The 22610-nt window shown below is 62.8% G+C and overlaps 2 protein-coding genes across 2 annotated transcripts; one reads left to right on the top strand and one right to left on the bottom strand.

Annotated features, from left to right (window-relative positions):
• Positions 1 to 12140: 12140 nt before the first annotated feature.
• On the top strand, positions 12141 to 14438 carry NR2C2AP (nuclear receptor 2C2 associated protein). Its single transcript, XM_068996921.1, has 5 exons — positions 12141 to 12974; positions 13072 to 13162; positions 13235 to 13340; positions 13925 to 13993; positions 14168 to 14438. The coding sequence occupies exons 1-5, from the start codon at positions 12934 to 12936 to the stop codon at positions 14281 to 14283; spliced, it is 423 nt and encodes a 140-aa protein (XP_068853022.1). The 5' UTR covers positions 12141 to 12933; the 3' UTR covers positions 14284 to 14438.
• Positions 14439 to 14871: 433 nt separating this feature from the next.
• RFXANK (regulatory factor X associated ankyrin containing protein) lies at positions 14872 to 22479 on the bottom strand (the record flags this gene model as incomplete). Its single annotated transcript, XM_068996813.1, has 10 exons — positions 14872 to 15029; positions 15403 to 15483; positions 15621 to 15687; positions 16870 to 16995; positions 18238 to 18338; positions 18604 to 18669; positions 18823 to 18903; positions 20904 to 20981; positions 21153 to 21345; positions 22303 to 22479. Coding segments are annotated over 10 exons (1032 nt in total), but the record flags the coding sequence as incomplete, so codon positions are not given.
• Positions 22480 to 22610: the final 131 nt, after the last annotated feature.

Raw genomic sequence — 22610 nt, 5'->3', positions numbered from 1 at the left:
CTCCCGTCCGTCTGCTCCTCTGCGGCGGCTGAGAGGGTTCCTAAAACATCTGGGAGCCGGGATCAGCGGGAAGGTGGGGAGGTCACACAGCTGGCATGGGCATAACCGTGGCCTGGCGCCTGCCACCATCACCCGGCTCCCACCACAACCATCACCCGGCTCCCACCACAACCATCACCCGGCTCCCACCACCATCTCTGAGCTCCCACCACAACCAAAACCTGGCACAACCATCACCCAGTTCCCACCACAACCATCACCCATCGGGGGCACAGCTGTCACCAGGTGCCCACCACCATCACCCAGTGCCCACCACCATCACCCAGTGCCCACACCATCCCCAAATTCCCACCACCGCCACCATCCAGCTCCCACCACAACCACCACTCACCCGTCGGGTGCCAAACTGGCCGAGCAGAGGCAGCAGGGATGCAACCAGCACCCCCAAACCCCAAATCCCGAAGTGCCACCACGCGGCCAACGAGCTTGAGCCAAACCCCAGCTCCTCCCCGCTCATAGATCCATCCTGGAATTTGCTGCTCCCTGCGTTTCCCCGATTCCTGCCCCGTCCCAGACAGGGATTTGGGGACCACTCGGCCTTTGGGGGACACCAGGAGCCCCCCGTGCCTCTCCCGCTGCCCCGAACCGAGGCTCTGCCTCATCCCCCCATCCCTTTTGCTCCATTTTCCAGCCCTTGATGCCTCGTTCCGTCCCTTCTGTGCTTTTATGGGACGAAAATAGAAAGAAAGAGCGAAACGGCAAGAAAAAAGGAGACCCCCCCCCCGTGTTCCGCGCGGGCAAAGGGCCTTTTTGGGGATGGAAAACCGGGTTTTATCTGATTCCTTCTCAGAAAGAAAGCCTTGGCAGCCCCTTCCCCGCCGCGGCAGCTCCGCAGGGCGCTCTGCTGGGAGGGGACAGGGAGGTGACCTGGCCCTGGCCATAGAGGGAAATTCCCGGGGTCAGGAATGGGCAGCGGGATGTGCCTTTGCCCGGATTAATCTCCCTGGAGCTGGAAAACCCCAAAGCAGCGCCGGGGCTGCTCCAAGGCCCCGACAGCGGCTCGTTCATCCCTGCTTGGAGATGCTCGGGGAAGGAAATCCCTCGGCAGCACCAAACTTTTCCCGGTCTTTGAGCTCCAGGGGGAAAAATAAATTCCTTGGCGCAGGCGAGCTCGGGAGGTTCCAGCTCCTCGCGTTGGAATGTTAATTTTGGCTTTCTGGGGTGTTCAGGAGCTCTCCCGGGACAAAGCAGCAGCGCCGTGTCCTTGGTCCGGGCACCACCCGAGCCCTGCTGGGTGCGGGACGGGGACACCCAGGACACCCGGCACCAGGGAACAAGGGTGCCCCGGGCTGTGCTCACACACGTCTCAGGGATTCAAACCATCCTGTTGGGTTTTCCCGGTTTTTGAAAGATTTTTTGGTCTTTCCCCACATTTCCTTTTCCCCTGGATTTTCCAGGCGACTTTTCCCATCAAAAGGCAAACGAGGAGATTTGGGGGGGACAGCAGCGATGGGATCTCGCTCTCTGCCACTTTCCTGGGATCTTCCCCTTCTCCATCCTCCCCCTCCCGGGCCCGCGGAGCTCCCAGTGGAGCATCCAGTGACAACTCAGGGCCACCAGTCCCGAACCGAGGGGTCCCATCCCCGGTGCCACACCGGGCCGGCGGCAGCGAGAGCCCGCGGAGAGCCGCGTGAAGGCGAGGAGTAGAAATCCTCCTCGGAGTATTTACTCAGAGCCGGCTCCTCGCTGAGCAAACAGCCGGGATTTATTTAAATGTTAAACATAAAAGTTGCTCTTTGGGTTTCCAGCCGCTTCCCAGGAGGCTGCAGAGCTGGGATTTGAGGGATGGGATGGGATGGGATGGGATGGGATGGGATGGGATGGGATGGGATGGGATGGGATGGGATGGGATGGGATGGGATGGGGGTCCCTGACCCCACCCCAGTGGGTGCTGCTGGGCCCTCGGGGTTCGGGTTTTGGGGTCACAGGGCTGCCCGGCTCCGGCTGAGCCGTCGCCTTCCCTGACATCAGCATTCCTGCAGGATTTGCTTTCACAGCAGGAAAGGTGGGAAGGGCCAGGCCCGGCAGCACCTGGGAAAGCTCAGCTGTCCCCAAAGTCCCCCCACACCAGCGACAGGACACATCTCTGTCCTCTGGGGCCAGCCGGCTGCCGCCCTTGCCCTTGGCACGCGCAGGGGGCACATTCCCCATGGCTCTGCTCCCGTCCCCGCCCCGTTCCATCCCCTCAGCCCCTCACCGCACCCCCGGCTGCCCAGCCGGGCAAGGTGCTGAGCCAGCCAAAAGTTTCTCCCAAGGTCAGGACAAGTGACACGGGAAGCGCCAGCCCTGCCGGGGCCGGTGCCACCACACTCGGTGTCCCCTCGCCAGGACCCCACGGGCGGGCAATGTCCCCCCGCAGCCTCGTTAATTATCGGCGGCGAATCGTTCCCACCTCCCCGCGATCCATGAATGCACAATCCAGCTCCAACCCCGCCGGGGTGGCACGGCCACATCCCGACCCTGCGGTGCCACCGGGATCGGCCCGGGATGCATCCCGGATGCCCAGGGATGGATGAGGATGGCCGGGGCAGGATCCAGCCGGGATTCCCAGGGCAAGCAGCCGTGGGCTGGGCCACGTGTGTGCCCGGTGGTGACGGCGAGGCGAGGGGGGTGGCACGGGGGTGGCGAGGTGAGGGGGGTGGCCGGGCCACCACGGGCACCAGGGCCCGAATTTCGCAGCGGGGGTTTCTCTCCGCAGTCAGGGCGGTGTCACCGTGACGTCCCCAAGGCCACGTGGCTCGGCCCCCTCGGGGACAAGGAGCGTGTCCCCGTCCCCTCGGCGTCCCAGCCCAACCGGGGGAACGGCAGACGAGAGAAATTTAAAATAACGCCGGTGCAAAACGCCCCCCCAAACCCCCCCAAAGCCGGGCGAACATTTTCACATCTGTCACTAGCTGTCACCTCATGAATAATTCATCCCTCTCATGAATATGCAAAGCCGGGGCTGGTGATTAGCTTGAGCTGAAACAGAGCTTAATTCCACACAGGCCGCCGGGACCACCCGGCCAGTTTGGGGGTCACCTCTCCCCCCAGCCCTGCCCCGAGCCTGGGCTGGGACGGGGCCGGCTGCGGATCCCGGGGTGCGCACGGAGCAGAGGGGACATTTGGGACAGCGCTGGGGACACGGGATGGGTGGCAGCAGAGAAGGAGGCACTACCCACCCACCCGGGCGGCCCGCATGCAGCCGGACACTGGTGCCCCCACCCTGGGGACGCCCCAGCCCTGAGGGTGCCACCGGCTGTCCCCACGCAGCCCGCGGCCCCCGTGACCTCCTGCCGTCCCCGCGGGTCGCTCGGGTCCGCGGTGCCACCAACGCGCAGGCGACATCCCGGTGCCCACCCTCCCGGCGTGTCCCCCCCCTCAGCCACCCCGGGGGTTGCTCCTGCATCCCCCCGGCCCCAGCACCGAGCAGCCCTGACCCCCCCCCGCAGCACCCACCTCCCTCCCAGCGCCGCGGGGTCCCCGCCGCCCCCGCGGGGACCGGGGGTGTCCTCCGGGGGCCCCCCCGGGGCTGCGCGGCCGCGGCAGGAGCCCGGCGGCGGGGCCGGCTCGGCGTCCCCTCCTCTCTGCCCACAACAAAGGAATTCTGCAAACCTCGCTGCCGTCACATCTCACAGGCAACGTGATGCTCCCCGCTCCCCCCAGCCTGCCGGAATAAATTAGCACCTCGGGAAGCTGTGATCCCGTCCAATATGGGCCCTTTGCCGGGTGCGATTTTTATTAGGCAGACAGTCTGCAGCCTTTATTTTAGAATTTGCTCCTCTTTTTTTTTTTTAATAGAATTTTTTTTTTTTTTTTGATTTATTGATTCTTTTTGCCCCGCTTTCTGCCTCTCCCCGGCAAAGCCCAAAGCGCCGCGGGAGCCCCGAAGCCGGCGCAGCATCGCTCTGAGCCCTCGGCTCCATCGCCAGCCCTGCCGCTGGCTCGGCCACACGCTGGGAATGACTCCCGGCACCGCGCCCGGTGCCCAAACCCGGGAGGAGACCCCCGGGCCGCAGGGCCTGGCACGGATCCCGGCCGCTGGCACCGTTGTCCCACCGGTTTTGGGGTTGCCGAGTGCCTCGCGCTATCCCCACCCACATCCATCCGTCCATCCGTCCATCCATCCATCCATCCATCCATCCATCCATCCATCCATCCATCCGTCCATCCATCCATCCATCCATCCATCCATCCATCCATCCGTCCATCCATCCGTCCATCCATCCATCCATCCATCCATCCATCCGTCCGTCCGTCCGTCCGTCCGTCCATCCATCCATCCATCCATCCCTCCCGGCCTCTCCACACCGTGTCCGCGTGCTGGGGACATCCTGGCCATGGCACTGAGTGCCCAGCACTCTGCCAGCGCCCTGGCAGCCAGGGCCACCTCGGGATAGGGAAATTCCCGGCTCCCGACTCGCCAGGGAGCCACCAGTGTCACCAGCAAGGAACTGGGTGGCCCAGGCGCACCCGGCTGTGGCACCGCGGGGGGGGTGGCACCGGTGGCACCCACCGCTGTCCTGCCACCCCTCGCCACCTCTGCCTGCCCTCTGTCTCGCTGCCAGCTCCTGGGGTGCTCAGGGCATGGTGTCCCACCGTCCCCGGCCCTGCTTGCCCCACTGTCCCCAGTGTTGCCCAGCCCCTCTCGGTGTCCCCAGCCCCTGAGAGCCCGGTCCTCACGGTGTCCCCCCGTCCTCGCGTCCCCACAAAGCCAGTGGCCACGCCCCCATTGTCCAGCTGTCCCAGTGCCCCTGATCCCCGCAGTGTCCCCTCCAGCCCCTTGGTCCCCGATCCCAGCACCGCCAGCCCTGACAGCTCACTGTCCCCTCAGTGTCCCCAGCGTCTCCCCCACGCCAGGGCCACCATCCCTCACCGCTGTCCCCCCCCGGTGCCCACGGTGTCCCTCTCCCACACCGAGCGTCCCCCAGCTCGCTCCCTCATCCCCGCTGCGTCCCCAGCCCGGATCCGTCCTGCTCCTGCCACAGCCGCGCCGGTGTCCCCGTCCCCATCCCCGCCACCGCCGCCGGGACCCGCGGCCCCCCCACCCCCGCATTCCCCAGCCTGGCTCCATCCCGCTCCTGCCGTGGTGGCGCCGGTGTCGCCGCCGGTGTCACCGCCCCCATCCCCGTCCCCGCAGCAGTGCCGGTGCCGGTGTCACCGTCCCCATCCCCGCCACCCGGCCCCGCATTCCTGCAGCCCCCGCAGCCCCGCCGCGTCCCCAGCCCGGATCCAGCCCTCTCCCGCCGTAGCGCTGCCGGTACCGGTACCGGTGTCGGTGTCGCTGTCACCGTCCCCCATCCCCGCCACCGGGCCCCGCACCCACCGAGCCCCCAGCGCGGATCCGTCCCGCTCCTGCCGTAGCGCTGCCGGTGCCGGTGTCCCCATCCCCACGGCCGTCCCCGCAGTGGGGGCGGTGCCGGTGCCGGTGCCGGTACCACACGTACCTGGTCCGTGCTCAGGGCGCGCCGGGACTCATCGCCGCCGGTAGAGCCGAGCACCCCCGCCGGCACCGGGGGCTTAAAAGCGGGGCTCGGAGAGGGGGGCAGCGGGCCGAGCCCCCCCCGGAGGGGGCCGAGCCGGGCCGGGCCGGGCCAATCGCGGCTGGCGGCGGGCGCGGCCCCCCCCCCCCCCGCCGGTGCCGCCGGTGCCGCCCGCCCGCACCTGCCCGCAGCGGCGGAGAACCCGCGCCCGCTCCGCGCTGCCCGGCGCAGGGCGAGGGGCGGCCGCGCATGCGCCGCCCCCCCAAACCCGGGCCAACCCCCCCCAACCCCCCCAAAACCGGGGCCGCCCCCTCCTCATCCAGCGGAGCCGCCTCTTGAACCCCACTCGGCGTGGAAGGGGCTGGGGGGTCTCTGTAATGAGGGGGGGGGGTCTCTAAGAGGGCTCGGGGAGAGATTGGGGGGGTCCCTGGAATAGGGGGGGCTGTTATGGGGGTGGGGTCCCTACGAGGATGTGGGGGGGTAATGGAGGCAGGAAGAGAGGGGGGGGACCCAGCAGGATTTTTTTGGGGGTGTTTCCAACGAGGGGAGCGTCTCCCAGCCCCTCCACACCCCAAAATTCTCTCTAAGCCGTACAGGGCCCAGCCAGCAACCCCCTCCAGCCCCTCCACACCCTATAAGGGGCCGGAATGGGGTGCAGGGGGGCCGGAGGATGCTGTGGATGGATAAAGACTTCAAAAAGCCCCAACAACCCCCCAAAACCGGGTAAGACTCTCCAAAGAGCCGCGCTACCATGAACGACCCCCAAAACGGGGGAAGAAAACCATCACTGAGCTATTGGGGGCTTTTTTGGGGGGGGAAGGGGGGGTGTCACCTTCCCGCCGGTGACTGAAGAATGCCAGCCTGTCTCCCACGGCTTGGCACCAAAAGGAGAGATCCCCCCTCCCTATTTCGCCCATAGGATGGATCCGTGGAAACCCGAGAGCAAAGTTCTCATTTCCGACTCCATTGTGCCAGACTTTTCGTGGCGTTTCCTGCCTTTTGTGAGCCCCCCCTGCTCCGGCACAATCCCGGCGTTGCCGGCGCACAGAGCTCCTCTGTTCCCCTTCTTTATGTGGCTGCAGCTGGCGGGCCCGGCCCCATGGAGGTGCCCAAGCGTGGGGGACAGGGACAGGGGTCACTGTCCCCGTGGGGTTTGCCTTTAGGGACAGGGTCCCAGGGGATTTGATATCCCGGCTTCTTCCCGCTCTCGGCGGATCCAGCCGCCCTGCAGATCTCCCGTCCTGCTGGCCCGGGGTGGTTTTTGGGGGGTTTTGGAAGGAGGGTGCTGCTCCTGCTCGGAGAGGATGGTCCAGGAGTGGTCCATGGGATGGGGCCGACCTCAAAATCCTCACCTGGGCACCCTCTGGATGTCCCCGCTGCCCCCCACCACAGCTGGGTCCTTCCCCCGCTGCCCACATCCTTCCTCCTGCTCTTCATCTCCCTAAATTTCACCTGGAAATCCCGCAGCGTGCATGGATCAGGGATCAGAAGGGTTCATGCCTGCTTCCCAGTGGGAATGTCGGGTGTCCCCAGCAGCTCCCAGCTCCCACATCCCAAAAATCTCCCCCACAGCTGCTCCCAGCCTGACCCCGACCCTCGAAGGAGCCCCGGGGACTCAAAGGCGGGACCCCGGGCCACCTCCCAGGGGCCACCGAGCCCCGGCGTGGATGTGTCCCCGGCCTTTTGTGTGGCACGGAGGGTGCTGGCAGCGACTGAGCGGAGCTCTCAAGTGGCGATGAATGTCACAGCAGCCACCCGCCAGCGCGGCTCGGGGACGGGGGTGCCACGGACACCTCTCCCCCCTCTCCGGCAGCTGCTCCGTGCCCAGGGACGCGCTGGGAACCAGCTCCTCCACTGGCACCAGTTTGGCGTCCCAGTGCCCTCCCTCCAGCTGGGAGGTGACTTCACTGGGTCTCATCGCCCTCTGAGCCCAACATCCTGCCAAGGCCGAGCCTCACTCGGGTGGCAGCGCCAGCGCTGGCCCGGAGCCGTGTCCCAATGTCCCCATCCTCGCCCCGGGTGGGGTCCCCGCCACACCCCCAGCCCCACATCCAGCGGCATCGCCTGGGGAGCCCCGAGCTGCTCCCACGAGGCAGAACCTGCTGTCACCGTGTCCCCACGGCCGCGGCCCCACCGGGTGGCCCCGGGCCAGCGTGGTTGGGGTGACTCCATCCCTCGGTCCCACTCGCCGGGCCCCAGCCCCGGCAGGATCCGCGGCGGCCTCCGCGCGGGGGAGCGGGGACTGCGCGTCTTTTTGAGCCCGAACGCCGGGATTCTGGTGAAATCCTGCAGCAGTGTTGCCGTGACGACCCTCCCCCAGTTTCCATCCAGAGATGTTTTCCTTTGTTGTGACAGGGACACGGCGAGCGGCCGCGGGCGGTTGGGGTGCGGTGACAACGCCGAGGGGCTCCCGCTGCGAGGGGCAGGGACGCGGCACCGCCCGCGGGGACACCGCTGCGGCTCCGGCGTGCGGCTGGGGGGGTCCCCGCTGCTCCAGCACCGCCCTGGTTTGTCCCCAGCCACCCCAGGGGACAGCGGAGGGGCCAGGAGCCTGGTGACATGAGTTTGGTAGGTCTCAGCCAGGTCTTGCTGCCGTGACAATAGAGGGGTGACACGGCCAGCCCGCGGCGTGGGGACAGCGCTGGGGTTTGGTTCTGTGGTGGCCACCCCCGTCCCCCACAGGACAGAGCCCATTTGGGCGGGTGGCGGGGCCGGGAGCCTCCCGAGCTGCTCCAGTTCGGTGTGGTGGCACCGTGACCGGGGTGCCGAGGGGCACCGGGGTGCCCCGGAGCCTCCGTGGGCAGCGAGGGGTCCCGCAGCTCCCCGGGAGCGCGGCCCGGTGTCCCCGCACGGCCGCGGGGTGCTCGGGGGGACCCCGTCCCGCGCCCCACGGAGCCGCTTGTTATTCCGCTCAGGTCCGCCGGCGGCGAATGAAGCCCGTTCCAGGAGAGCTGCCACATTCATCAGGACTGCAGCTCATTAGCGAGGCCTCTGCCACCGCAGCTGGGGCCAGCGCTCGGGGCACTGGCACGGGGACAGGCGGACGGACGGACGGACGGGAGGACGGACGGACAGGAGGATCCGTGGCTGCGGAGAACCGGCGGCTCTGCCTGTCCTGGCGGAGCTGCCGAGCTGGAGTTGGGCAGGACAGCTCAGCCAGGGATGGGGAGGGGACGGGGGGGCGCAGAACGATGGCACCACTTCGGTGCTGCCCCTGTGCCCTCATCCCGCCGCGAGCTGGGCACGGCAGGGAGGGCACAGACGGGGCCGGCCCGGGGGCTACCGGGTCCCCCCAGGGATGGGCGATGCTGCCCTGGCCAGGCCCAACTTCCCTCCGAACCCACCGGCAGCGTGCATTGATTTTATTTGCGGTTTCCATGGCAACTGCCTCCTTCCCTTCCCCCTCCCGGCAGCCGGACCCGCTCCTTCGCCCTCGGGCAGCGGCCACCCCGCACCTGGGACACGGGAGACGGGCGGGGACACGGGAGGGGACGGGGGAGGGGACACGGGAGGGGACACGGGTGCCTCCTTGGCGATGCCCGCGGTGGCGATGCCACCAGCTCACCCCTGTGGGTGATTTTGGGGGAGCAGGCGACACCGGGGACACCGGGCGCGCCCAGCCCCGCTCTGACTCCGGCAATAATCAGCAGCGGGGCCGGCAGGACGCCGCGCTGGCTCATTAGCCAAGGTGCTAATTGTCCCGTGCGGGGACACCGAGCAGCATCTCCCGTCCGCAAAGCCAAGCTCATTAACGGCACATGGCACCCTCACACCTGCTCACACCGCTGGGACACGTGTCAGGCACTCACGGTGTGGTGACACTGTTGGGGACACCGCGGCAAAGCCCGGTGCCCTCAGCCCTGGGGACTACAGGCCGGCTTGTGGCTTAAAAGCAGCGTTATAATAAATTAATGACAATTATATCATTTACCCATCCCTATTTACTCACGGCCACCCTGCCCTGCTCCTTCCCAGCGCCGAGATGCCACCACATCCTCACTTAGCGTGAATTACAAACCACATCTGGCTGTGCCAAACCCTTCCCAAAGCCCCGCGGCACCCCCGTCCCGGGCGCTTGGGGGGATTTTGATAAATAATAAAGGCGCGGAGAACAGGCAGAGCCCTGTGCCGCTGCGCGCTGAATTCCGCATCCCCCGGCGATCCCCGGGGCTTTACGCGGAAGTGGAAATCAATCGGCACAAGTAATTAATGGTGAAGGGCACAACACCCGCTCTTTCTTTGGAAGCGCCGGCCGGGGATGCTCGGCAGAGCCCACACGCCGCCACCCGCCGCACAAAAGGCACCGGGCGCTCGCTTCCTGCATCGCGGGCCCCGGTGCGAGCGGGGGGTCTGGAGCCGTGCCCGCGCTGGCTTTGGCACCAGCCTCGCCGTCAGCTCCTGGATCCGATGGAAAGGCCTCCCCGGGGCGCGGCGGAGCGCCGGGCTGGACGGCAGCCGGGAGCCGCAGCCAGAGCCGCTCCTGGCACGGCCCGGCCCCGGCGGCGGCAGCGCCGCGTTCCTCGACAGCGAGGAAGGTACCGAGGCCGAAGGTTCCGGGGCTGAGGCGCTGCTTCCCGGCTCTCCAGGGCTGGAGAGGTCGGGGGTCACTGGGATCCTCCCGGCTCTCCAGGGCTGGAGGAGTCGGGGGTCACTGGGATCCTCCCGGCTCTCCAGGGCTGGAGAGGTCGGGGGTCACTGGGATCCTCCCGGCTCTCCAGGGATGGAGGGGTCGGGGGTCACTGGGATCCTCCCGGCTCTCCAGGGCTGGAGGGGTCGGGGGTCACTGGGATCCTCCCGGCTTTCCAGGGCTGGAGGGGTCGGGGGTCACTGGGATCCTCCCGGCTCTCCAGGGCTGGAGGGGTCGGGGGTCACTGGGATGATGAGCGGGGACCGTGCCCGCAGGCGCGTGCGGGAGGTGACGCGCACGGCGGTGGCAGAAGTGGCAGCTCTGTCCCCAGACGAGCAATTAGCCCAGGGGCAAATGAGGCTCCTGCGGTTTTTGACCCAATTTCTCAGGCGAAACTCGACGGGGGAAGGAGAGGAGGGAGGGAGAGAAGGAAGAGGAGAAGGAGGAGGAAGGCAGAGCCGGTCACGCGTGTGTCGCGTGTCCCCGCGGGTGTGTGCTCACACGCGTGTGACATGTGTGACATGTGTGTCCCCAGCCGGGGCCGAGCCCCGGGGCGGGGACGGGGACGGGGATGGGGACGGGGAGGGGGCGGCGGCTTCGCAGCTCTCGCCGGGTTTATTTTTGCCGGTGACTGAGCTGAGGCGGCCTCGGCGCGGCCGCCGTGACTCACCCGGCACCGGGAGCTCTGCGGGGCTGCGGAGCCGGGGGCTGGGATGAGCAGCGATGCTGGGGTGGGAAGGGGTGCTGGGATGAGCAGGGATGAGTGGGGATGAAGGGATGATAAAGGATGCAGGGATGAGGTGCAAGGAGGTGCAGGGATGAGCAGGGATGCAGGGATGAGCAGGAATGAGTGGGGATGTAGGGATGATAAAGGATGCAGGGATGCAGGGATGAGCAGGGATGCAGGGATGAGCAGGGATGCAGGGAGGTGAAGGCATGAGCAGGGATGAGCAGGGATGCAGGGATTAACAGGGATGCAGGGAGGTGCAGCATTGCTGGGCCGTGTAAGGATCCTGGGATCTGCAGGGATTCAGGGATGCAGGGATTTGCAGGGATTTGCAGGGATGTGTAGGGATTTGCAGGAAATCAGGGGTGCAGGGATGAGCAGGGATTCAGGGAGATTCAGGGATATGTAAGGATGCAGGTATATGCAGGGCTGCAGGGATGTGCAGGGATGCAGGTTTATACAGGATTTTAGGGATGCAGGGATATGCAGGGTTCTGGGATTCAGGGCTGCAGGGATATGCAGGGATTCAGGGCTGCAGGGATGTGCAGGATTCCAGTGATTCAGGGATGCGGGAATTCAGTGTTGCAGGGATTCTGGGATAACCAGGGTTTCAGGGATTCAGGGATGTGCAGGGTTTCAGGGATGCTGAGATTCAGGAATTCAGGGTTTCAGGGATTCAGGGATGTGCAGGGTTTCAGAGATGCAGGGATGCCGAGATTCGGGGCTTCAGGGATGTGCAGGGATTCAGGGATGCAGGAATTCAGGGATTCAGGAATCCCTCCCACCCCGCACTCCCTCTCCCTCTCCTCCTCCCTCTCGCCGGTCCCAGCCCCGCTCCGCCAGTGCCACCTGCAGAGCTGCTCCGGGAGGGTCCCCGCGCCCCCCGCGCGGGTCCCCCCAGCACCGGCAGAGAGGGGGATCCCCCCCTTCCCAAGGACACGCGGGGACCGGGAGCGGGGACCGGGAGCGGGGGTCGGGAGCGGGGGCCGGGAGCTGGGGCGAGGCTTTTGCAGGGCGGCGAACACGGTGGGAGGGGGGCGGCGGGGCTGGGCCGGGGGTGGGGGGCACGGAGGGGTCCCGGGTGGCGCGGGGGGGACACGGAGCTCCCGTGCCGGCGTCCCCGCGGAGCCGGGGGCGGTACCGGACACCGGGAGCGGGGCGAGGGCCCCGCCTCTTCCTGCGGCGGGCGGTGAGTGCGGGGCGGCCCGGAGGGACCGCGGTGGGACGGGGAGGGGACCGGGGAGCAGCCCCCGGGGGGAGCCGGTGCTGTCCGGGTGTCCCCAGGGGTGTCCGGGTGTCCCCAGCGCTTCTCGGGGAACCCCATTGCTGGCCGGGGGTCCCCGGTGCTGCTCGGGGGGTCCCCAGTACGATCCAAGGGTCTCCATTCCTACCCAGGTGTCCCCAATACTGTCCGAGGGTCCCTGGTGCTCTTTTGGGTGTCCCCATTCCTGCCCAGGGGTCCCCAGTGCTGCTCGGGGGTCCCCAGTACGATCCAAGGGTCTCCATTCCTGCCCAGGTGTACCCAGGGCTGTTTTGGGTGTCCCCGTTCCTGCCCAGGTGTACCCAGCGCTGTTTTGGGTGTCCCTAGCGCTGTTTCGGGTGTCCCCAGGGCTGTCCAGGTGTCCCCATTCCTGCCCAGGTGTACCCAGCGCTGTTTTGGGTGTCCCCAGGGCTGTTTTGGGTGTCCCCAGGGCTGCCCAAGTGTCCCCATTCCTGCCCAGGTGTCCCCAGCGCTGTTTTGGGTGTCCCCAGGGCTGCCCAAGTGTCCCCATTCCTGCCCAGGTGTCCCCAGCGCTGTTTCGGGTGTCCCCAGGGCTGTCCAGGTGTCCCCATTCCTGCCCAGGTGTCCCCAGGGCTGTTTTGGGTGTCTCCGTTCCTGCCCAGGTGTACCCAGCGCTGTTCCGGGTGTCCCCAGCGCTGTTTTGGGTGTCCCCAGCGCTGTTTGGGGTGTCCCCAGCGCTGTTTGGGGTGTCCCCAGCGCTGTTTTGGGTGTCCCCAGCGCTGTTTTGGGTGTCCCCGTTCCTGCCCCTCCCTGAGCGCTCTCTCCGCAGGCAGCGATGCCCGCGGAGCCCCTGGTCTGTGCCCGCACGGCCACGCGGTGAGTCCCGGCCCCTCCAGGCGCCCGTGCCCCGCTGTCCCCTGGCCCTGCCAGGCTCTGATGTCCCCCCGGGGCTGGTGGCACGTGTCCCCCGCAGGGTGAGCTCCGTGCTGAACCGGGACGTGAAGCAGTTTGGGAAGCAGCACCTGTTCGATGGCAGCGAGGAGACCTGCTGGAACTCGGACCAGGTGCGGGGACAGGGAGCTGCGAGCCCCCCCTCCCCACTCCGTGCCCCCTGTGACACTGCTGTCCCCACCCAGGGCACGTCCCAGTGGGTCACCCTGGATTTCCCCCAGCCCGTCAAGGTCTCGCAGCTCCACATCCAGTTCCAGGGGGGATTTTCCAGCCGGCTGTGCACGCTGGAAGGTGAGGATTGGGGGGGGCCCTGCCTCAGTTTACCCACACCTGCACCCTGCAGCTGCGAGAGGGAGGCTCAGAAGGGTTCATCAGCAATTCCCAAAACCCAGGAGGGGTTTGGGAACACCTGGAGCAGCTCCATGGGGGAATAAGAAGGAGCTGGGATGCTCTGGGTGCTGCTGGGAATCGGGAAAGATTTTGGGACAGCCCCTGGAGGGGAATAAGAAGGAGCTGGGGTGCTCTGGGTGCTGCTGGGAGCCAGGGAAGATTTTGGGACAGCCCCTGGAGGGGAATAAAGAGGAGCTGGGGTGCTCTGGGTGCTGCTGGGAGCCGGGGAAGATTTTGGGACAGCCCTTGGAGGGGAATAAGAAGGAGCTGGGGTGCTCTGGGTGCTGCTGGGAGCCAGGGAAAATTTTGGGACAGCCCCTGGAGGGGAATAAAGAGGAGCTGGGGTGCTCTGGAAGCCAGGGAAGACTTTTGGAGGCTCCTGGAGGGGAATAAAGAGGAGCTGGGGTGCTCTGGGTGCTGCTGGGAGCCAGGGAAGATTTTTGGAGGCTCCTGCAGCACCTGAGGCTCGCCCTCGCCCTCCCCAGGCTGCAGGACTGGTGAGGAACTGGTGAAAATATCCGAGCTGTACCCCCAGGACAGCCACGCCCTGCAAATATCCTTTCCCAGGATGATGATGGGGGGCTGGCATTTGGGGTGATTTTTTATTTTGGAATTTTGCTGCTGTGGGAGCTGCTCAGCAGAGCTGGGGGTGTGACCCCCCCCTCCCACCCCTCAGGGCAGGTCTGGCATCCCAATCCCTGCGTTGTTCCTTCACTGGGAGCGGCACAGATTCCAGGTGGAGGAGACGGTGCTGGATAAGCTGAGGATCACCTTTGGGAGCAGCACGGATTTCTTCGGGAGGATCGTGGTTTATCACCTGGGGGTGCTGGGGGAGAGGCTCTAGGGGGGGACACTGAGGGGCTGTGCCCATTTTGGGGGCTCTGCGGACCCCCCTGAGAGGGATCCCTGTCCCCTGGGGTGACGCTGGTGAAGGACACAGGAGGCTGTGGTGGGACACAGGGGTGCAATGGGATCAATTAAAGATATTCCTGCTCTTTCCCGGCTGCTCCTTTGGAATTGGCTCTCTGGGAATGAGCCCTCCGGGGGTTTGGCTTCAGGGCAGAGGAGAAGCGTCCCCTCCTTGTGCTGTCACCTTGGTGGCCACCCCTGAGCAGTGACACATTCCCAGCTGCCAGGATTTTTCCTCCTGCAGCTTTATGGGAGCTTCCCGTTCCGAATGGAGCAATTCCAGGATGCTGAGGGGGGAATTCTGCCCAAAAACTGGGATTGGGACGGGAGCTGGGATGGGCTGAGGCAGCAGACGGGGCTGCTTCCGAGTTTAATTCCAATTAGGGTTTCCTTCCAATGGAAAACACGGAGCAGCTGAGCCCAGGCGGGGCTGGAGCGCTGCTGCCCTGAGGAATGAGAGTCCCTGGATTTGAGGCACTGCGGCCATGCCAGCTCTGGGAGAGGCCTGGATCCATGGAGGGCAGAAATTCCCGGATTCCTCCGTGCCTGGAGCGTCGTGCCAGGGCCTGCTCCAGGCTGGGATGAGGCCGTGGTGATCCTGGGAAGAGCTGGAGCCGCCTCACTTCTTCTTCTTCTTGTTCTGGAACAGCTTCAGGATGTGGTTCTCGATCACCTGTTGGACTGAGGGAGGGAGGGAGGGGGAATCCAGGGAAGCTGCTCTGGGAAGGATCTGGTCACTGTTTTCTGAGGGAGAATCTGTTTTCGGAGGGAAAGCCCCTGTTCTCCAAGGGAAAATTCCATTTTCTGAGGGAAAGCCTCTGTTTTCTGAGGGAATATCCCCATTTTCTGAGGGAAAATCCCTGTTTTCCAGGAGCCTGTCCCCACCTCCCCAGTCCCAGCCTTATCCCAGCTCCAGTTGGGAAGCAGAGCCTGCGATTTCCCCGGACTGAAGCCTCTGCCTGGCACAGCTGTGGTGTTGGGAGGTCCAAGGAAGCCCCGAGCAGGGCTGGGAGCTGGGAATTCCCTGGAAGCTCCCCAGGAAGGGGACACTTGCCTTTCTTGTGTCCCAAGGCCACCGCCAGGTCCATGGGGGTGTATCCCGAATCCGCCTCCTCCGTCAGGTCAGCGCCGCGAGCTGCGGGTCAGGAAAGGGAGGGGCTGCCCAGGGAAAAGCCACCCCAAAAGCTGCCCCGAGGCAGCCAGGCTCTCTTCCCAAGGCAGGGAAGCAGCAATTCCAGGAGCTGGAAGCACCAGGAGCAGGTGTTGCCTTACCCAGGAGGGTCTCCACGCACTTGACGTGGTTCCCGCGCACGGCGTAGAGCAGGGGGGTGCCCCCGTTCTGTGGGGTGGGGAAGGGGAGGGAAAAGTCATTCCCGAGCTCACACAACTCCTGCCTCTCCCTGTTCTCCCTCGGGAGGTTCCTGACCCGCTGGGATCTCCCTTGCACCCTCTCCCAGTTCCGGGCTGGGATCCCCCTTCCAGCCTCTCTCCCAGCTCCAGTCTGGATCTCAATGGGATCCCCTTCCCAGCCCTTCTGGGACTCACTGGGACCCCTTTTCACCCTCTGCCAGCTCCAATCTGGGACTCACTGGGATTCCCCTTCCACCCTCACCCAGTTCCAGGCCAGGATTCACTGGGATCCCCTTCCAGTCTCTCCCAGTTCTAGACTGGGTCCCACTGAGACCTCCTTCCAGCCTCTCCCAACTCCGGGCTGATGTCCCCTGGCCATGCTGGTGGCACTGGGGAGGTTTCTCCCGGTGTCCCCTGGCCGTGCTGGTGGCACTGGGGAGGTTTCTCCCCGTGTCCCTGATGTCCCCTGGCCGTGCTGGTGGCACTGGGGACGTTTCTCCCGGTGTCCCTGATGTCCCCTGGCCGTGCTGGTGGCACTGGGGACGTTTCTCCCAGTGTCCCTGATGTCCCCTGGCCGTGCTGGTGGCACTGGGGAGGTTTCTCCCGGTGTCCCCGGTGTCCCCTGGCCGTGCTGGTGGCACTGGGGAGGTTTCTCCTGATGTCCTCTGGCTGTGCTGGTGGCACTGGGGAGGTTTCTCCCGGTGTCCCCTGGCCATGCTGGTGGCACTGGGGAGGTTTCTCCCGGTGTCCCCTGGCCGTGCTGGTGGCACTGGGAGGTTTCTCCTGATGTCCCCTGGCCATGCTGGTGGCACTGGGGAGGTTTCTCCCGGTGTCCCCACTGTCCCCTGGCCATGCTGGTGGCACTGGGGAGGTTTCTCCCGGTGTCCCCGGTGTCCCCTGGCCGTGCTGGTGGCACTGGGGAGGTTTCTCCCGGTGTCCCCGGTGTCCCCTGGCCATGCTGGTGGCACTGGGGAGGTTTCTCCCGGTGTCCCCACTGTCCCCTGGCCGTGCTGGTGGCACTGGGGAGGTTTCTCCTGGTGTCCCCTGGCCATGCTGGTGGCACTGGGGAGGTTTCTCCCCGTGTCCCTGATGTCCCCTGGCCGTGCTGGTGGCACTGGGGAGGTTTCTCCCCGTGTCCCCGGTGTCCCCTGGCCGTGCTGGTGGCACTCACCCAGTCGTAGGTGTTGATGTCCACGTCCCTGTCCAGCAGCATGGTGACGATGTCGGTGTAGCCGCCCATGCTGGCCAGGGCCAGGGCGCTCTCCCGCTCCTTGGCCAGCGCGTGGGGATCGGCGCCCTGGGGACAGCAGGGGTGGGGACAGCAGGGTGGGGACAGCAGGGTGGGGACAGCGAGGTGACATCGCCCGCAGCCACCTTCCCTTCCCACGGGCTGACACGGCCCCTGCATTCCCAGTTCCCTCTCCGGAGTAAAATCCTTCCTAGGAATATTTTAATCCTCATCCCATATCTCAGGTGAGGCTTCAGAACCTCCTTTCCAGTGCTGACGGATCCTGTTCCTCATCCCTTTTTCCCCCGGCTGAATCCCTTTTATTTTTTCACTGCTTTCCATAAAAGATCTCCCTGTTCTCCCAGCCCTGCCAGCCACTGACCCCTCCTGGATTTCATGAATTCCTTTATGGATCTGCCCCCGTTTATTTTGGGGTCTCCGGTCGTGCTTTGCAGTTTTCCTGCTGGGTTTGAGCTGGGAGTGCCTCCCAACCCTTGGATACACGTGGGAAGTGGGAATGAGCTCCCTCTGGAATGCTGGAGGAGCTGATCCCCGCTCCCCAACACCACAAGTGCCACAGGGAGGGAGCAGCATCGTCTGGGATTGAAGAGGGAGATCCCAGGATTAAAGACAGAGGGAGATCTCAGGGAAAAAAGAGGGAAATCCCAGGGAAAAAAGAGGGAAATCCCAGGGAAAAAAGAGGGAGATCCCAGGGAAAAAGAGGGAAATCCCAGGGAAAATGAGGGAGATCCCAGGGAAAAAAGAGGGAGATCCCAGGGAAAATGAGGGAGATCCCAGGGAAAAAAGAGGGAGATCCCAGGGGAAAAAAGAGGGAGATTCCAGGGAAAATTAGGGAGATTCCAGGGAAAAAAAGAGGGAGATTCCCAGGATGAAAGACAGATGTCAGGATAATAAAGGGAGATCCCAGGATTAAAGACAGAGGGAGAGCCAGGATTTGAAAGAGAAATCCCAGAATAAAAGAGGGAGATCCCAGGATGAAAGACAGATCCCAGGATGAAAGACAGATGACAGAGGGAGATCCCAGGATGGAAAAGGGAGATCCCAGGATGACAGAGGGAGATCCCAGGATGGAAAAGGGAGATCCCAGGATGGAAAAGGGAGATCCCAAGATGAAAAAGGGAGATCCCGGGATTAAAAACAGATGGATGACAGAGGGAGATCCCAGGATGACAGAGGGAGATCCCAGGATGACAGAGGGAGGTCCCAGGATGGAAAAGGGAGATCCCAGGATGCTGCTGGACACTTTGGAAGCTCCTGGAGCTGCAGATGGGAAGTGTCCCACAGCCTCACCCATTCCAGGAGGTGCCGGACGGTCTCGATCTCCCCGAAAGCTGCGGCCCAGATCAGGGGGGTGAAGCCTCTCTCGTCAGGTTTGTTCACCAAATTCTCACCTGGGGGAGGTGAAAACAGCCAGGGTGAACCCCGCTGTGCTCCCAGTAAAACCAGTAAGGGCTGCAAAACCACCTCCATCAGATGGTTGGAATTCGTGATTTTTTGGAGGCTTTTTCCGATCTCCAAAATTGGAAAAACCTCCAAAAAAAAACCCCAACAAACCAAACAAACCCCGAAATTCCAGTGGTTTTACAGCTGAATAAAAACCAAGCTGAGCCTTTGAGGTCACCAGAAAGGTCCTGGCAGGGCCAAAGAGACACCAACCTTTCCTCAGGTGCTCCTTCAGCTGGATGAGCTCCCCTTGGGCAGCGAGCTGGTGGATGGACAGCGCTGGGAGAGACGGAATCCATCAGGGAAAAAAAACCCAATTCCCTGCAAATTTGGGGGGGTTGGGGGGCACCCCCAAAGCTCAGGGTGGGCGCAGCCCCTCCCCTGCTGCCCCCTTGTCCCCTGCAGCCCCGTGGGGACACGGGGGGCACTCACTGTCCAGCGTGGCCGGCAGCGCGGAGACCTCGTTGCCTCGCTGTCTGTTGGTCAGGGTGTTGGAGTGCTTCAGGGGGAAAGCTGCCAGGAGGAGGTGATGGCTTTATTCACAGCGTGGGTTTGGGATTCCTGCTCCTTTGGGGTCCTGTCCTGCTCCTCTGGGATCCTGTCCTGCTCCTCTGGGGTCCTGTCCTGCTCCTCTGGGATCCTGTCCTGCTCCTTTGGGGTCCTGTCCTGCTCCTCTGGGATCCTGTCCTGCTCCTCTGGGATCCTGTCCTGCTCCTTTGGGGTCGTTTCCTGCTCCTTTGGGGTCCTGTCCTGCTCCCTTGGGGTCCTGTCCTGCTCGTTTGGGGTCGTTTCCTGCTCCTTTGGGGTAATTTCCTGCTCCTTTGGGGTCGTTTCCTGCTCGTTTGGGGTCCTGTCCTGCTCCTTTGGGGTCATTTCCTGCTCGTTTGGGGTCCTGACCTGCTCGTTTGGGGTCATTTCCTGCTCCTTTGGGGTCGTTTCCCACTCCTTTGGGGTCCTGTCCTGCTCCTTTGGGGTTTCTTCTGGGTTTAGGTGTTTAGCCTTTATTTATTGCAGGTTTATTCTCTTAAGTTTGGGGGTTTTCGCTGTTGATTTTGGGGGCTGTTCTTTATAAATGTCAGGGTTTATTCTCTATTAATTTGGGGTTTATTCTTTATAAATTTGGGGTTTATTCTCTATTAATTTGGGGTTTATTCTTTATAAATGTCAGGGTTTATTCTCTATTAATTTGGGGTTTTTTCTTTATAAATTTGGGGTTTATTCTCTATTAATTTGGGGTTTATTCTCTGTTTATTCTCTATTAATTTGGGGTTTATTCTCGACAAATTTGGGGTTTATTCTCTGTTTAGTCTATTAATTTGGGATTTATTCTTTATAAATTTAAAGGTTTATTCTCTATTAATTTGGGGTTTATTCTTTATAAATTTCAGGGTTTATTCTCTATAAATTTGGGGTTTATTCTCTATTAATTTGGGGTTTATTCTTTATAAATTTCAAGGTTTATTCTCTATTATTTTGGGGTTTATTCTTTATAAATTTCAGGGTTTATTCTCTATTAATTTGGGGTTTATTCTCTGCTTATTCTCTATTAATTTGGGATTTATTCTCTATAAATTTCGGGTTTATTCTCTGTAAATGTCAGGGTTTATTCTCTGTTTATTCTCTATTAATCTGGGGTTTATTAATTTCAGGGTTTATTCTCTATTAATTTCGGGTTTATTCTCTATTTATTTATTCTCTACTTATTTTGGGTTTATTCTCTTAATTTTGGGTTTACTCTCTATTAATTTCAGGTTTTATTCTCTATTATCTATTAATTTTGGGTTTATTCTCTACTAATTTTGGGTTTATTCTCTATTAATTTTGGGTTTATTCTCTATTAATTTGGGGGTTAATCTGTATTAATTTCGGGTTTATTCTCTATTAATTTTGGGGTTATTTTATATTTATTTATTCTCTATTAATTTCAGGTTTATTCTCTATTAAATTTGGAGTTATTCCCAATTATTTTGGGGTTTATTTTCTATTTATTCCCTATTGATTTTGGTTTTTTCCCCTGTATTTATTTTCTGTGCACAGGACAGAGCTCAGCCCTTACCCAGAGCTGTTCCTTGTCCAAAACCCAACTCCTACAAAACCAGGGATTATTCCCATCCTAAAATAAACCTGGAAACTGAGCAGGGAGAGGAACCAGCCCAGGAGGGACCAGATCCATCAGAATTCCAGCAGGAATGTGGCATTAACGCCATAAATCCCCATAATCCAGGCTCATCCTCGTATTTCCCATCCTTGATGGGCTCCACTCGGGAATCCCAAAGTCTTTCCAGCCTCTGATCCACAGTTTAACTGGGAAAAATCCAGGGAAAATGAGATTCCCATCTCCAATTCCAGCGTGGAGCTGCAGCGACCTCTCAGGGCTGGCAGGAGGAGTCAGCACCAAGGTTTGGGATTGGGAATGGGATTTGCCACGTTATGGCAGCAGTTTGAGGCTCTTTCCCAGTTTTTTTTTTGGGGATGAGAGATCCTGGGGATTTCTCCCTCTGTGCCACACTCACCATCCAGAGCCGGGGGCTCGCTGCTGCTCTGGGAATCCATGGAAGCAGCAGAGGAATTCCGCAGGGTCTCGGCTCCACCTGCAATCCAGGAAGGTCGGGATCACCCGTGGCGGGGATTTTGGGGTGTCCCGGGCTGGATGATCCCGGTGGGTCCCTTCCAGCTCAGGATATTCCACGTGAGACCCAGCCAGATCCCGGTTTCCAGGAGGATCCCAGATCCGGTTGGTCCCCCAGCATTCCCAGACTCACCGTCCCCGCATTCCGGGAGTGCCACGTCCCGATCCTGCTGGGGACACGCCGAGGGGACCCCGCTGTCCCCCGTGTCCCCAGTGGCCGCCAGCTCCTCTGCTGCCTTTTCCCTGCTTTCCCCCTTTTTCCACTCAATTCCGGGGGGTCCCGTGCTCCAAGGGGGGCTTCTCGACACCTCCGACTGCTCCTTCACCTTCCCGGCACAGGATGGGTTGGGAAGAGGGGGAAAAACAGGGACATGTGGGACAGAGCCCGAGCGCTTGTGACCCCCAAACTGCAGTAGGGTTTGGGGTCCCCCTTATTCTCCTCATCCCTGTTCCTGCGATCCCCCCTTCTGTCCCTATCCCTGTTCCTGGGGTTCCCCATCCCTCCCTGTTCTTGGGGACCCTCTCGCCATTCCCATCCTATTCCTGGGGTCCCTCTTATTCTCCTCATCCTTATTCCTGGGATCTCCCTTCCCTCGCTATTCTTGGGGCCCCCTTGCCCTTCTCATCCCTATTCCTGGGGTCCCCTTTCCCTTCCTGTTCCTGGGGTCCCCTTGCCCTTTCCATCCCTATCCCTATTCCTGGGGTCCCCTTTCCATTCCTATTCCTGGGATCTCCCTTCCCTCGCTATTCCTGGGGTCCCCTTTCCCTCCCTGTTCCTGGGGTCCCCTCCCCCTCCTCATCCCTGTTCCTGGGGTCCCCTTGCCCTCCTCATCCCTATTCCTGAGGTCCCCTTTCCCTCGCTATTCCTGGGGTCCCCTTGCCCTTTCCATCCCTATCCCTATTCCTGGGGTCCCCTTGCCCTTTCCATCCCTATCCCTATTTCTGGGGTCCCCTTTCCCTCCCTATTCCTGGGGTCCCCTCTCCCTCGCTATTCCTGGGATCTCCCTTCCCTCCCTGTTCCTGGGGTCCCCTTGCCCTTTCCATCCCTATCCCAATTCCTGGGATCCCCTCGCCGTTCCCATCCCTATTCCCCGCGCTTCCCACACTCCAAACCCCCGCTCCCGCAGCTCCTCCGCGCTCGGCCCAGGCCGGAGGGACCCCCGGGACGCCCCCCCCCCCCCTCCTTCTCCCCAGCCCCTCACCGCTGCCTCCCCTCCCCGTTCCCGATCCCACTCCCCATTCCCGATCCCAGTCCCAGTTCCCGATCCCGTTCCCGGTCTCACCGCGGCCTCCCCGGCGCTCCCGCCCCGGCGTTTCCCGTTCCTGCGGCCGCGGGGCCCGGTGGGGCCGGGGCGGCCCGGGGGTTCAGGGAGCCCGGCCCGGGGGGTTTCAGGGAGCCCGGCCCGGGGGGTTTCAGGGAGCTCGGCCCGGGGGGGTTCAGGGAGCCCGGCCCGGGGGTTTCAGGGAGCCCGGCCCGGGGGGTTTCAGGGAGCTCGGCCCGGGGGGTTTCAGGGAGCCCGGCCCGGGGGTTTCAGGGAGCTCGGCCCGGGGGGGTTCAGGGAGCCCGGCCCGGCGCCACCTCCCCGCTGAG

This window comes from Aphelocoma coerulescens, chromosome 28 (genome assembly GCF_041296385.1).
Source record: "Aphelocoma coerulescens isolate FSJ_1873_10779 chromosome 28, UR_Acoe_1.0, whole genome shotgun sequence".
NCBI classification, from domain to species: domain Eukaryota; kingdom Metazoa; phylum Chordata; class Aves; order Passeriformes; family Corvidae; genus Aphelocoma; species Aphelocoma coerulescens.
Note: the sequence above shows the minus strand (reverse complement) of the source record. Positions and strands in the feature narration are given on the sequence as shown.